General features: G+C 50.9%; 3 protein-coding genes across 3 annotated transcripts; all 3 read right to left on the minus strand.

The window, feature by feature from the left end:
- Nucleotides 1-1,001: 1,001 nt before the first annotated feature.
- Nucleotides 1,002-3,538, minus strand: UHO2_01559 (uncharacterized protein; the record flags this gene model as incomplete). The annotated part of the gene is made up of 2 exons (XM_041554026.1): nucleotides 1,002-3,271; nucleotides 3,370-3,538. 2 exons carry the CDS (start codon nucleotides 3,536-3,538, stop codon nucleotides 1,002-1,004), a joined length of 2,439 nt encoding a protein of 812 aa, XP_041409960.1.
- Nucleotides 3,539-4,699: 1,161 nt separating this feature from the next.
- On the minus strand, nucleotides 4,700-8,619 carry UHO2_01560 (uncharacterized protein; the record flags this gene model as incomplete). Its single annotated transcript, XM_041554027.1, has 3 exons — nucleotides 4,700-6,193; nucleotides 6,224-8,352; nucleotides 8,451-8,619. 3 exons carry the CDS (start codon nucleotides 8,617-8,619, stop codon nucleotides 4,700-4,702), a joined length of 3,792 nt encoding a protein of 1,263 aa, XP_041409961.1.
- Nucleotides 8,620-9,780: 1,161 nt separating this feature from the next.
- UHO2_01561 (uncharacterized protein) lies at nucleotides 9,781-13,700 on the minus strand (the record flags this gene model as incomplete). The annotated part of the gene is made up of 4 exons (XM_041554028.1): nucleotides 9,781-11,115; nucleotides 11,194-11,274; nucleotides 11,305-13,433; nucleotides 13,532-13,700. The coding sequence occupies 4 exons, from the start codon at nucleotides 13,698-13,700 to the stop codon at nucleotides 9,781-9,783; spliced, it is 3,714 nt and encodes a 1,237-aa protein (XP_041409962.1).
- Nucleotides 13,701-14,055: the final 355 nt, after the last annotated feature.

A 14,055-nucleotide genomic window follows, 5' to 3' on the forward strand; every position in this document is an offset into this window, starting at 1 on the left:
CCTGCAAACCGGGTATCCAACTTAGGTGTGGGTCTCCGTGTCTTCCAGTTTCGGCGGTTGATATAGACCATATCACCCACCTTAAACTCAATGTCCTTGTGCTTCCTGTTATACTGGTCTACTGATCTACGTTGTGCCTCTCTGATCTGCTCCTGGAGGTACTTGCAACGCTCCTTTCCATCCATGAGGTACTCGAAGCGACCTGGATCATTGACTCCTAGTCGTTGAGGGATGTCAGGATGAGCTTTGGGGTTCCATCCATAGCATGCAAAGAATGGTGAGACACCAATGCTGTTGTGGACCGTGTTGTTATATACAAAGGCCGCAGTGTCCAGCAGGTTGGCCCAGTCATTCTGCTCATAGTTGCAGTACATCCTGAGATATTGCTCTATGACCTGATTGACTCTCTCTGTCTGACCATCAGTTTGAGGATGGTAAGCCGTGCTAAGTGAGTGCTTCACACCCATTTGCTCTGCAAATGCCTTCCATGCTCCTGATATGAACTGCCTGCCTCGGTCCGAGACCATGTGATCTGGATATCCAAAGAGTCTAACCATGTGTCCATATAGCAATACTGCAGTCTGTTTGGCCGTGACTGTCTTATGGGTTGGAGCTAGTATGGCAAACTTGGTTAGCCTGTCGACAATGACTAAGATAGAGTCATAGGTCTTGGAGTCATACTTCTTCGATGTTGGTAGTCCTTCGATGAAGTCGAGGGATATGGAGCCCCAGGGCCTGTCTGGGGTTGCTAGTGGCTGTAGCAAACCATATGGACGATGACGAGGAGCTTTGTACCTAGCACATACAGGACAACTTGCTACATAGTCTGCAATCCAAGCTGTCATGTTTGGCCACCAGTAATGTCGTTGTGCTGCCTTGATGGTAGCATCTCTTCCTACGTGTCCAGCAGTGATACCATCATGGCATTGGGTCATCACCATGAATCGCAGATGCTCTACAGAGAGAGACTGTCCATCTACCTCTTTGGCACTCCTTGAGTGTCAGTTGTTGGTCCTCCCTGGCATGATCACTTTGGGGATAACCAACCTTCCTCCACTGTACCATAGGTCATCCCTGACCTCGAAGGGCTTCTTCCTATGTATCTCCTGTAGCTCTTGGTCTAAGGGCTGGAAGATCTGGACCAGGTCTTTGAGACCTTTTGATGCTATGGACTCCATCGAGATCATGGGGGCCACTAGGAGCGAGTCATGGTCTGCTGTCTCCTTGAACACTCGAGGAGGCAGTAGTTGCCTCACATTGTGATCCTGCTCTTCACCGGCTGGTTGCATGTCTGTCCTTCTGGTAAGAGCATCGGGTTCACCACCTTTGTCTCCTGGTCGATACTGCAATATGAAGTCGAAGTCTGCTAGTAGTATTGCCCATCGAGCTTGTCGGCCTGTGATGCGTCTCTGTGACTTGAAGTACTTGAGGGCTTCATGGTCAGTGAGGATGACCAGTTGGTTCGGTAGTCCAGCTAGCATGTGTCGCCACTGAGTGAGGCAGGCGACCACAGCTAGGAGCTCCTTATCATGGATCTCATAGTTCTTCTCGGCAGAAGACATCTTCCTAGAGTAGAAGGCCACTGGATGCCATCGTCCTTCATGCTCCTGCTTGAGTACTCCTGCTATAGCAAAGTCACTTGCATCAGTCTCCAACCTTGTTGGAAGGTGGTAGTCGAAGTGCTGAAGCACTCCTGCTGATGTGAAGGCCTGGATGAGCTTGTGGAAGGCCTGTTGGGCCTCCTCTGGTAGCTCGAACTTCTTGAACCGTTCTATAGGCTTTACCAGTGCTGTCAAGGGCTTGGCTATGCGAGCAAAGTGGGCTATGAACCTTCGATAGAAGTTGGCAAAACCCAGGAACCTCTGGATGTCATGGATTGACTCCGGCATTGGCCACTCCTTGACAGTGCGCACCTTTTCTGGGTCCATCTCTATGCCCGTTGGCTTGATGATGTACCCCAGGAACTCAACTGTCTTGGTGTGGAACTCACACTTTGACAGCTTAGCAAAGAGCCTGTTGCTCCTTAAGCGAGTGAGGACCTCAGTGACATGCTTCACATGTGCTTCTTCAGTGTCACTGAAGATCAGGAAGTCATCTAGGTATACTACCACATATATCCCAATGATATCTCGGAAGATGTCATTGATGAATGACTGGAAGTGAGCCGGAGCATTGGCTAGGCCAAAGGGCATCACTAGGTACTCATAGAGTCCCAACTGAGTGCCAAAAGCTGTCTTCCATTCATCTCCTTTAGCAATCCGGATGAGGTTGTATGCTGCTCTAAGGTCTAGCTTGGTATAGATCCTTGCCTTCCTGAGTAAGAACAGCTGCTCCTCGATGAGGGGCAATGGTGCCCTGTTCTTGACAGTGATCTCGTTGAGACCTCTGTAGTCCACACAGAGTCTGAGACCTCCATCCTTCTTTGGTACGAAGAGCACTGGTGATCGTGCCGGGCTCTTCGATGGTCTTATGAACCCCTTCTCGAGGTTCTCATCCAAGTACCTCCTCAACTTGGACATCTCCTTGGGCCCCTTAAGGTACAGGGGCCCTTGAGGTGGCTTACCTCCTTCTAACAACTCGAGGTGGAGATCATGCTTGGTATGATGGGGCAGCTTGTTTGCTTCCACTTCATCAAACACATCTCGCAGGTGTTGGTATGGCTTTGGTATATCTGCAGCCATCACCACCTTGTCCACCTCTACCTCCATCTCTACTCCTTTGTCTGCGCCTGTAGGTACAAAACCAAAGGCTGGGAGTGATGATGGTGGCTCCTCTAACAGCATGAACCCTATGGGTCCATCTTCCAGAGCTGCTCGTAGTATGCGCTCTGCTGAGACAAACTCGTTACCATGAAGGGTTGGTCTCCTCATGGTTAGGTCCCCTGCTCTTGCTGCTTCAGGGGGTCTCCTAGGGGGTCGGTCCTGCTCCTGAGTCTTGAACTCCAGCTGGCCCGTATCCCATTGTATGGTGGGTTTGAGCCTCCGTAGCTCAGTGAACCCCAGGATGAGGTCATAGTCCGCAGTGTCGGCCACTGAAGCTTCGACCACACCCAGATTGTGTGTACCAATAGATACCTGCATGCTCGCAGAACTATTGATGGAGAGTTGGTGCCCGGTGACACCATGGATCGATCTTGTTTTTATGGGTTTTGTGGGTATTTGGTACTTACTAATGAAAGAATCTGAGACTATGGACAAACCAGCACCGGTATCAGCTAGTATCCGAGCAGGATGGTCTTGAACCATTCCAGAGAGCTCCAGTACTGCTTTGCCTCCACTGGTAGAGAAACATACTTGACAATCTTGATATATACAGAGTGATGGCGAGGAGGTTTGTAGAGCAATGCATGCCATCAGTGCATCACCCCACTGACGTTTCCCTCGTCGTCATCATCATCGTGCTCCTCCTCGTGATCGGGGTCCATGGGTTGCTGGTATGAGCTGAGGTCCATGGCCTCGGGGTCACCCGTCTCAGTGCTGCCTGTGTGGCCATCTCCTGAGTCGGTGGCCTCCTCGAAGGGGTCTGCTGTGGTGACCATTGTCAGGGGTCTCGCGCCTGAAACCCAGGTCGGTCCGTCGAGATACTCGGTGACTATCAAACTGTGCGACAGCTATTGTCTCGAGATACTCGGTGACTATCAAGTTGTGCAGTGACAGCAGGTGGCGTTTGTTGTATATACTATCGTAGGTTTCGGCTGACCTCTGTGGACACTCCGTTCAGGGGTAGCTCGGCACGATCAATATCAATGTTATGATGACACCAAGGTCTGGTGTGAGTGTTGATGATGATGAGGTTGATGGTGTTGGTGATAAGGTTGGTGGCGTCAACACGAGTGTCCAGTGTGTTGACTTGATGCTTGAAGTGATCCCCGGACCGCAGTGGACTACTGCCTTCGGTTCTATCTATATCCGGACCGCTAACCTGCTATGGGCGCCTTCGGACGTCAGGTAGTGGTGATACAACACACACACTACGATGAGGAGCAACCTTGATAGATTGCTGCTATGCTGACTGAAACTAATGTATACTTATGCTGAAGTGATAACTAGTTATGGTGAGTAGAGTGGATGGGGATCCACTCGACCTATGATGATGAGAAAGCATGGTTATATACCTCTTCACAGCATTGCCAGCGATGCTGCTCCTGCTCTCTCTCCAGAGAGTACCTTCTTCATCGAGTATTGCTCAGGGGCCTCTCCTGCTTAGCACCCCTGTGCCTCTTGTCGACACTGCTCCTCCTCCTCATGACCTGGTGTCGACTCCTTCGACACTGCTCCTCCTCCTTTGATCAGTGACAGTTCCTTTGGCTCTTGTCTCTCGAGCCCCTGAATGGTAACCATCTGCATGCTCCTTGAGCTTGGTCCTCTTCGTGGCTTGTGCTTGGCCCTCCTTTGCATGTGAGTCCATAGGAGTCCATGGTCTCCATGGAGACTGCACTACGACCATGCTCTCTACTGGTGTCGACTAGGTCTTCGATACCTGTGCTCCTTCCATATGAACCTATGACCCTCCTGCTTCTTGAGCATCCAGGCCCATGACACTACCCCCCTCTTAAGAGCCGAGCTCCGTCGAGGCATGCTCTGGTCTGGTTCATGCTGACTCCTCCTCCTTGACAACGTCGCCAACATCATCCTTCCTCCTTCTCTCAACGTCATCCTCCTTCCTCTTCTCAACGTCATCCTCCTTCCTCTTCCTCTCTCTACTCCTCCTGTTCTCTCCTCCTCTCTCCACTCTGTCTACTCACTCGTCCCCCCTCCGACACCTCATACTCCTGGATGAGGTCGGGACAGTTGAGGTTCTCTACTGGTTCCCATGAAGCAGCTTCCTCTGAGTACCCTCTCCACAACACCTTGTACTCCGTAGTCCCATTGTGTGAACGCTTGTCGATGAGTGCTTCGACTTCGAAATCGAGGTCCTCATCTGGAAGTGATGGTATGGTGGGCTGTTCAGCACGTTGAGGAAGAGAACTTGTTCTTGCTGGCTCGAGCATGGAGACATGGAACACATCATGCACCCTAAGGTTTGCTGGCAATGTGATTCGATAAGCTCGGCGTCCTATCCGTTCCTGAACTGGGTAGGGTCCTGCGAACCGGGTGTCTAACTTGGGTGTGGGTCTCCTTGTCTTCCAGTTTCGTCGGTTGATATAGACCATATCACCCACCTTAAACTCGATGTCCTTGTGCTTCCTGTTATACTGGTTTACTGATCTACGTTGTGCCTCTCTGATCTGCTCCTGGAGGTACTTGCAACGCTCCTTTCCATCCATGAGGTACTCGAAGCGACCTGGATCATTGACTCCTAGTCGTTGAGGGATGTCAGGATGAGCTTTGGGGTTCCATCCATAGCATGCAAAGAATGGTGAGACACCAATGCTGTTGTGGACCGTGTTGTTATATACAAAGGCCGCAGTGTCCAGCAGGTTGGCCCAGTCATTCTGCTCATAGTTGCAGTACATCCTGAGATATTGCTCTATGACCTGATTGACTCTCTCTGTCTGACCATCAGTTTGAGGATGGTAGGCCGTGCTAAGTGAGTGCTTCACACCCATTTGCTCTGCAAATGCCTTCCATGCTCCTGATATGAACTGCCTGCCTCGGTCCGAGACCATGTGATCTGGATATCCGAAGAGTCTAACCATGTGTCCATATAGCAATACTGCAGTCTGTTTGGCCGTGACTGTCTTATGGGTTGGAGCTAGTATGGCAAACTTAGTTAACCTGTCGACGATGACTAGGATAGAGTCATAGGTCTTGGAGTCATACTTCTTTGATGGTGGTAGTCCTTCAATGAAGTCGAGGGATATGGAGCCCCAGGGCCTGTCTGGGGTTGCTAGTGGCTGTAGCAAACCATATGGACGATGACGAGGAGCTTTGTACCTAGCACATACAGGACAACTTGCTACATAGTCTGCAATCCAAGCTGTCATGTTTGGCCACCAGTAATGTCGTTGAGCTGCCTTGATGGTAGCATCTCTTCCTACGTGTCCAGCAGTGATACCATCATGACATTGGGTCATCACCATGAATCGCAGATGCTCTACAGAGAGAGACTGTCCATCTACCTCTTTGGCACTCCTTGAGTGTCGGTTGTTGGTCCTCCCTGGCATGATCACCTTGGGGATAACCAACCTTCCTCCACTGTACCATAGGTCATCCTTGAGTTCGAAAGGCTTCTTCCTATGTATCTCCTGTAGCTCTTGGTCTTAAGGCTGGAAGATCTTGACCAGGTCTTTGAGACCTTTTGATGCTATGGACTCCATCGAGATCATGGGGGCCACTAGGAGCGAGTCATGGTCTGCTGTCTCCTTGAATACTCGAGGAGGCAGTAATTGCCTCACATTGTGATCCTGCTCTTCACCAGCTGGTTGCATGTCTGTCCTTCTGGTAAGAGCATCGGGTTCACCACCTTTGTCTCCTGGTCGATACTGCAATATGAAGTCGAAGTCTGCTAGTAGTATGGCCCATCGAGCCTGTCGACCTGTGATGCGTCTCTGTGACTTGAAGTACTTGAGGGCTTCATGGTCAGTGAGGATGACCAGTTGGTTCGGTAGTCCAGCTAGCATGTGTCGCCACTGAGTGAGGCAGGCGACCACAGCTAGGAGCTCCTTATCATGGATCTCATAGTTCTTCTCGGCAGAAGACATCTTCCTAGAGTAGAAGGCCACTGGATGCCATCGTCCTTCATGCTCCTGCTTGAGCACTCCTGCTATAGCAAAGTCACTTGCATCAGTCTCCAACCTTGTGGGAAGGTGGTAGTCGAAGTGCTGAAGCACTCCTGCTGATGTGAAGGCCTGGATGAGCTTGTGGAAGGCCTGTTGGGCCTCCTCTGGTAGCTCGAGCTTCTTGAACCGTTCTATAGGCTTTACCAGTGCTGTCAAGGGCTTGGCTATGCGAGCAAAGTGGGCTATGAACCTTCGATAGAAGTTGGCAAAACCCAGGAACCTCTGGATGTCATGGATCGACTCTGGCATTGGCCACTCCTTGACAGTGCGCACCTTTTCTGGGTCCATCTCTATGCCCGTTGGCTTGATGATGTACCCCAGGAACTCGACTGTCTTGGTGTGGAACTCACACTTTGACAGCTTAGCAAAGAGCCTGTTGCTCCTTAAGCGAGTGAGGACCTCGGTGACATGCTTCACATGTACCTCTTCAGTGTCACTGAAGATCAGGAAGTCATCTAAGTATACCACTACATATACTCCAATGATGTCTCGGAAGATGTCATTGATGAATGACTGGAAGTGAGCCGGAGCATTAGCTAGGCCAAAGGGCATCACTAGGTACTCATAGAGTCCCAACTGAGTGCCAAAAGCTGTCTTCCATTCATCTCCTTTAGCAATCCGGATGAGGTTGTATGCTGCTCTAAGGTCTAGCTTGGTATAGATCCTTGCCTTCCTGAGTAAGAACAGCTGCTCCTCGATGAGGGGCAATGGTGCCCTGTTCTTGACAGTGATCTCGTTGAGACCTCTGTAGTCCACACAGAGTCTGAGACCTCCATCCTTCTTTGGTACGAAGAGCACTGGTGATCGTGCCGGGCTCTTCGATGGTCTTATGAACCCCTTCTCGAGGTTCTCATCCAAGTACCTCCTCAACTTGGACATCTCCTTGGGCCCCTTAAGGTACAGGGGCCCTTGAGGTGGCTTACCTCCTTCTAACAACTCGAGGTGGAGATCATGCTTGGTATGATGGGGCAGCTTGTTTGCTTCCACTTCATCAAACACATCTCGCAGGTGTTGGTATGGCTTTGGTATATCTGCAGCCATCACCACCTTGTCCACCTCTACCTCCATCTCTACTCCTTTGTCTGCGCCTGTAGGTACAAAACCAAAGGCTGGGAGTGATGATGGTGGCTCCTCTAACAGCATGAACCCTATGGGTCCATCTTCCAGAGCTGCTCGTAGTATGCGCTCTGCTGAGACAAACTCGTTACCATGAAGGGTTGGTCTCCTCATGGTTAGGTCCCCTGCTCTTGCTGCTTCAGGGGGTCTCCTAGGGGGTCGGTCCTGCTCCTGAGTCTTGAACTCCAGCTGGCCCGTATCCCATTGTATGGTGGGTTTGAGCCTCCGTAGCTCAGTGAACCCCAGGATGAGGTCATAGTCCGCAGTGTCGGCCACTGAAGCTTCGACCACACCCAGATTGTGTGTACCAATAGATACCTGCATGCTCGCAGAACTATTGATGGAGAGTTGGTGCCCGGTGACACCATGGATCGATCTTGTTTTTATGGGTTTTGTGGGTATTTGGTACTTACTAATGAAAGAATCTGAGACTATGGACAAACCAGCACCGGTATCAGCTAGTATCCGAGCAGGATGGTCTTGAACCATTCCAGAGAGCTCCAGTACTGCTTTGCCTCCACTGGTAGAGAAACATACTTGACAATCTTGATATATACAGAGTGATGGCGAGGAGGTTTGTAGAGCAATGCATGCCATCAGTGCATCACCCCACTGACGTTTCCCTCGTCGTCATCATCATCGTGCTCCTCCTCGTGATCGGGGTCCATGGGTTGCTGGTATGAGCTGAGGTCCATGGCCTCGGGGTCACCCGTCTCAGTGCTGCCTGTGTGGCCATCTCCTGAGTCGGTGGCCTCCTCGAAGGGGTCTGCTGTGGTGACCATTGTCAGGGGTCTCGCGCCTGAAACCCAGGTCGGTCCGTCGAGATACTTGGTGACTATCAAACTGTGCGACAGCTATTGTCTCGAGATACTCGGTGACTATCAAGTTGTGCAGTGACAGCAGGTGGCGTTTGTTGTATATACTATCGTAGGTTTCGGCTGACCTCTGTGGACACTCCGTTCAGGGGTAGCTCGGCACGATCAATATCAATGTTATGATGACACCAAGGTCTGGTGTGAGTGTTGATGATGATGAGGTTGATGGTGTTGGTGATAAGGTTGGTGGCGTCAACACGAGTGTCCAGTGTGTTGACTTGATGCTTGAAGTGATCCCCGGACCGCAGTGGACTACTGCCTTCGGTTCTATCTATATCCGGACCGCTAACCTGCTATGGGCGCCTTCGGACGTCAGGTAGTGGTGATACAACACACACACTACGATGAGGAGCAACCTTGATAGATTGCTGCTATGCTGACTGAAACTAATGTATACTTATGCTGAAGTGATAACTAGTTATGGTGAGTAGAGTGGATGGGGATCCACTCGACCTATGATGATGAGAAAGCATGGTTATATACCTCTTCACAGCATTGCCAGCGATGCTGCTCCTGCTCTCTCTCCAGAGAGTACCTTCTTCATCGAGTATTGCTCAGGGGCCTCTCCTGCTTAGCACCCCTGTGCCTCTTGTCGACACTGCTCCTCCTCCTCATGACCTGGTGTCGACTCCTTCGACACTGCTCCTCCTCCTTTGATCAGTGACAGTTCCTTTGGCTCTTGTCTCTCGAGCCCCTGAATGGTAACCATCTGCATGCTCCTTGAGCTTGGTCCTCTTCGTGGCTTGTGCTTGGCCCTCCTTTGCATGTGAGTCCATAGGAGTCCATGGTCTCCATGGAGACTGCACTACGACCATGCTCTCTACTGGTGTCGACTAGGTCTTCGATACCTGTGCTCCTTCCATATGAACCTATGACCCTCCTGCTTCTTGAGCATCCAGGCCCATGACACTACCCCCCTCTTAAGAGCCGAGCTCCGTCGAGGCATGCTCTGGTCTGGTTCATGCTGACTCCTCCTCCTTGACAACGTCGCCAACATCATCCTTCCTCCTTCTCTCAACGTCATCCTCCTTCCTCTTCTCAACGTCATCCTCCTTCCTCTTCCTCTCTCTACTCCTCCTGTTCTCTCCTCCTCTCTCCACTCTGTCTACTCACTCGTCCCCCCTCCGACACCTCATACTCCTGGATGAGGTCGGGACAGTTGAGGTTCTCTACTGGTTCCCATGAAGCAGCTTCCTCTGAGTACCCTCTCCACAACACCTTGTACTCCGTAGTCCCATTGTGTGAACGCTTGTCGATGAGTGCTTCGACTTCGAAATCGAGGTCCTCATCTGGAAGTGATGGTATGGTGGGCTGTTCAGCACGTTGAGGAAGAGAACTTGTTCTTGCTGGCTCGAGCATGGAGACATGGAACACATCATGCACCCTAAGGTTTGCTGGCAATGTGATTCGATAAGCTCGGCGTCCTATCCGTTCCTGAACTGGGTAGGGTCCTGCGAACCGGGTGTCTAACTTGGGTGTGGGTCTCCTTGTCTTCCAGTTTCGTCGGTTGATATAGACCATATCACCCACCTTAAACTCGATGTCCTTGTGCTTCCTGTTATACTGGTTTACTGATCTACGTTGTGCCTCTCTGATCTGCTCCTGGAGGTACTTGCAACGCTCCTTTCCATCCATGAGGTACTCGAAGCGACCTGGATCATTGACTCCTAGTCGTTGAGGGATGTCAGGATGAGCTTTGGGGTTCCATCCATAGCATGCAAAGAATGGTGAGACACCAATGCTGTTGTGGACCGTGTTGTTATATACAAAGGCCGCAGTGTCCAGCAGGTTGGCCCAGTCATTCTGCTCATAGTTGCAGTACATCCTGAGATATTGCTCTATGACCTGATTGACTCTCTCTGTCTGACCATCAGTTTGAGGATGGTAGGCCGTGCTAAGTGAGTGCTTCACACCCATTTGCTCTGCAAATGCCTTCCATGCTCCTGATATGAACTGCCTGCCTCGGTCCGAGACCATGTGATCTGGATATCCGAAGAGTCTAACCATGTGTCCATATAGCAATACTGCAGTCTGTTTGGCCGTGACTGTCTTATGGGTTGGAGCTAGTATGGCAAACTTAGTTAACCTGTCGACGATGACTAGGATAGAGTCATAGGTCTTGGAGTCATACTTCTTTGATGGTGGTAGTCCTTCAATGAAGTCGAGGGATATGGAGCCCCAGGGCCTGTCTGGGGTTGCTAGTGGCTGTAGCAAACCATATGGACGATGACGAGGAGCTTTGTACCTAGCACATACAGGACAACTTGCTACATAGTCTGCAATCCAAGCTGTCATGTTTGGCCACCAGTAATGTCGTTGAGCTGCCTTGATGGTAGCATCTCTTCCTACGTGTCCAGCAGTGATACCATCATGACATTGGGTCATCACCATGAATCGCAGATGCTCTACAGAGAGAGACTGTCCATCTACCTCTTTGGCACTCCTTGAGTGTCAGTTGTTGGTCCTCCCTGGCATGATCACCTTGGGGATAACCAACCTTCCTCCACTGTACCATAGGTCATCCTTGAGTTCGAAAGGCTTCTTCCTATGTATCTCCTGTAGCTCTTGGTCTTAAGGCTGGAAGATCTTGACCAGGTCTTTGAGACCTTTTGATGCTATGGACTCCATCGAGATCATGGGGGCCACTAGGAGCGAGTCATGGTCTGCTGTCTCCTTGAATACTCGAGGAGGCAGTAATTGCCTCACATTGTGATCCTGCTCTTCACCAGCTGGTTGCATGTCTGTCCTTCTGGTAAGAGCATCGGGTTCACCACCTTTGTCTCCTGGTCGATACTGCAATATGAAGTCGAAGTCTGCTAGTAGTATGGCCCATCGAGCCTGTCGACCTGTGATGCGTCTCTGTGACTTGAAGTACTTGAGGGCTTCATGGTCAGTGAGGATGACCAGTTGGTTCGGTAGTCCAGCTAGCATGTGTCGCCACTGAGTGAGGCAGGCGACCACAGCTAGGAGCTCCTTATCATGGATCTCATAGTTCTTCTCGGCAGAAGACATCTTCCTAGAGTAGAAGGCCACTGGATGCCATCGTCCTTCATGCTCCTGCTTGAGCACTCCTGCTATAGCAAAGTCACTTGCATCAGTCTCCAACCTTGTGGGAAGGTGGTAGTCGAAGTGCTGAAGCACTCCTGCTGATGTGAAGGCCTGGATGAGCTTGTGGAAGGCCTGTTGGGCCTCCTCTGGTAGCTCGAGCTTCTTGAACCGTTCTATAGGCTTTACCAGTGCTGTCAAGGGCTTGGCTATGCGAGCAAAGTGGGCTATGAACCTTCGATAGAAGTTGGCAAAACCCAGGAACCTCTGGATGTCATGGATCGACTCTGGCATTGGCCACTCCTTGACAGTGCGCACCTTTTCTGGGTCCATCTCTATGCCCGTTGGCTTGATGATGTACCCCAGGAACTCGACTGTCTTGGTGTGGAACTCACACTTTGACAGCTTAGCAAAGAGCCTGTTGCTCCTTAAGCGAGTGAGGACCTCGGTGACATGCTTCACATGTACCTCTTCAGTGTCACTGAAGATCAGGAAGTCATCTAAGTATACCACTACATATACTCCAATGATGTCTCGGAAGATGTCATTGATGAATGACTGGAAGTGAGCCGGAGCATTAGCTAGGCCAAAGGGCATCACTAGGTACTCATAGAGTCCCAACTGAGTGCCAAAAGCTGTCTTCCATTCATCTCCTTTAGCAATCCGGATGAGGTTGTATGCTGCTCTAAGGTCTAGCTTGGTATAGATCCTTGCCTTCCTGAGTAAGAACAGCTGCTCCTCGATGAGGGGCAATGGTGCCCTGTTCTTGACAGTGATCTCGTTGAGACCTCTGTAGTCCACACAGAGTCTGAGACCTCCATCCTTCTTTGGTACGAAGAGCACTGGTGATCGTGCCGGGCTCTTCGATGGTCTTATGAACCCCTTCTCGAGGTTCTCATCCAAGTACCTCCTCAACTTGGACATCTCCTTGGGCCCCTTAAGGTACAGGGGCCCTTGAGGTGGCTTACCTCCTTCTAACAACTCGAGGTGGAGATCATGCTTGGTATGATGGGGCAGCTTGTTTGCTTCCACTTCATCAAACACATCTCGCAGGTGTTGGTATGGCTTTGGTATATCTGCAGCCATCACCACCTTGTCCACCTCTACCTCCATCTCTACTCCTTTGTCTGCGCCTGTAGGTACAAAACCAAAGGCTGGGAGTGATGATGGTGGCTCCTCTAACAGCATGAACCCTATGGGTCCATCTTCCAGAGCTGCTCGTAGTATGCGCTCTGCTGAGACAAACTCGTTACCATGAAGGGTTGGTCTCCTCATGGTTAGGTCCCCTGCTCTTGCTGCTTCAGGGGGTCTCCTAGGGGGTCGGTCCTGCTCCTGAGTCTTGAACTCCAGCTGGCCCGTATCCCATTGTATGGTGGGTTTGAGCCTCCGTAGCTCAGTGAACCCCAGGATGAGGTCATAGTCCGCAGTGTCGGCCACTGAAGCTTCGACCACACCCAGATTGTGTGTACCAATAGATACCTGCATGCTCGCAGAACTATTGATGGAGAGTTGGTGCCCGGTGACACCATGGATCGATCTTGTTTTTATGGGTTTTGTGGGTATTTGGTACTTACTAATGAAAGAATCTGAGACTATGGACAAACCAGCACCGGTATCAGCTAGTATCCGAGCAGGATGGTCTTGAACCATTCCAGAGAGCTCCAGTACTGCTTTGCCTCCACTGGTAGAGAAACATACTTGACAATCTTGATATATACAGAGTGATGGCGAGGAGGTTTGTAGAGCAATGCATGCCATCAGTGCATCACCCCACTGACGTTTCCCTCGTCGTCATCATCATCGTGCTCCTCCTCGTGATCGGGGTCCATGGGTTGCTGGTATGAGCTGAGGTCCATGGCCTCGGGGTCACCCGTCTCAGTGCTGCCTGTGTGGCCATCTCCTGAGTCGGTGGCCTCCTCGAAGGGGTCTGCTGTGGTGACCATTGTCAGGGGTCTCGCGCCTGAAACCCAGGTCGGTCCGTCGAGATACTCGGTGACTATCAAACTGTGCGACAGCTATTGTCTCGAGATACTCGGTGACTATCAAGTTGTGCAGTGACAGCAGGTGGCGTTTGTTGTATATACTATCGTAGGTTTCGGCTGACCTCTGTGGACACTCCGTTCAGGGGTAGCTCGGCACGATCAATATCAATGTTATGATGACACCAAGGTCTGGTGTGAGTGTTGATGATGATGAGGTTGATGGTGTTGGTGATAAGGTTGGTGGCGTCAACACGAGTGTCCAGTGTGTTGACTTGATGCTTGAAGTGATCCCCGGACCGCAGTGGACTACTGCCTT

This window comes from Ustilago hordei (assembly GCF_900519145.1).
Source record: "Ustilago hordei strain Uho2 genome assembly, contig: UHO2_contig_02, whole genome shotgun sequence".
NCBI classification, from domain to species: Eukaryota; Fungi; Basidiomycota; class Ustilaginomycetes; order Ustilaginales; family Ustilaginaceae; genus Ustilago; species Ustilago hordei.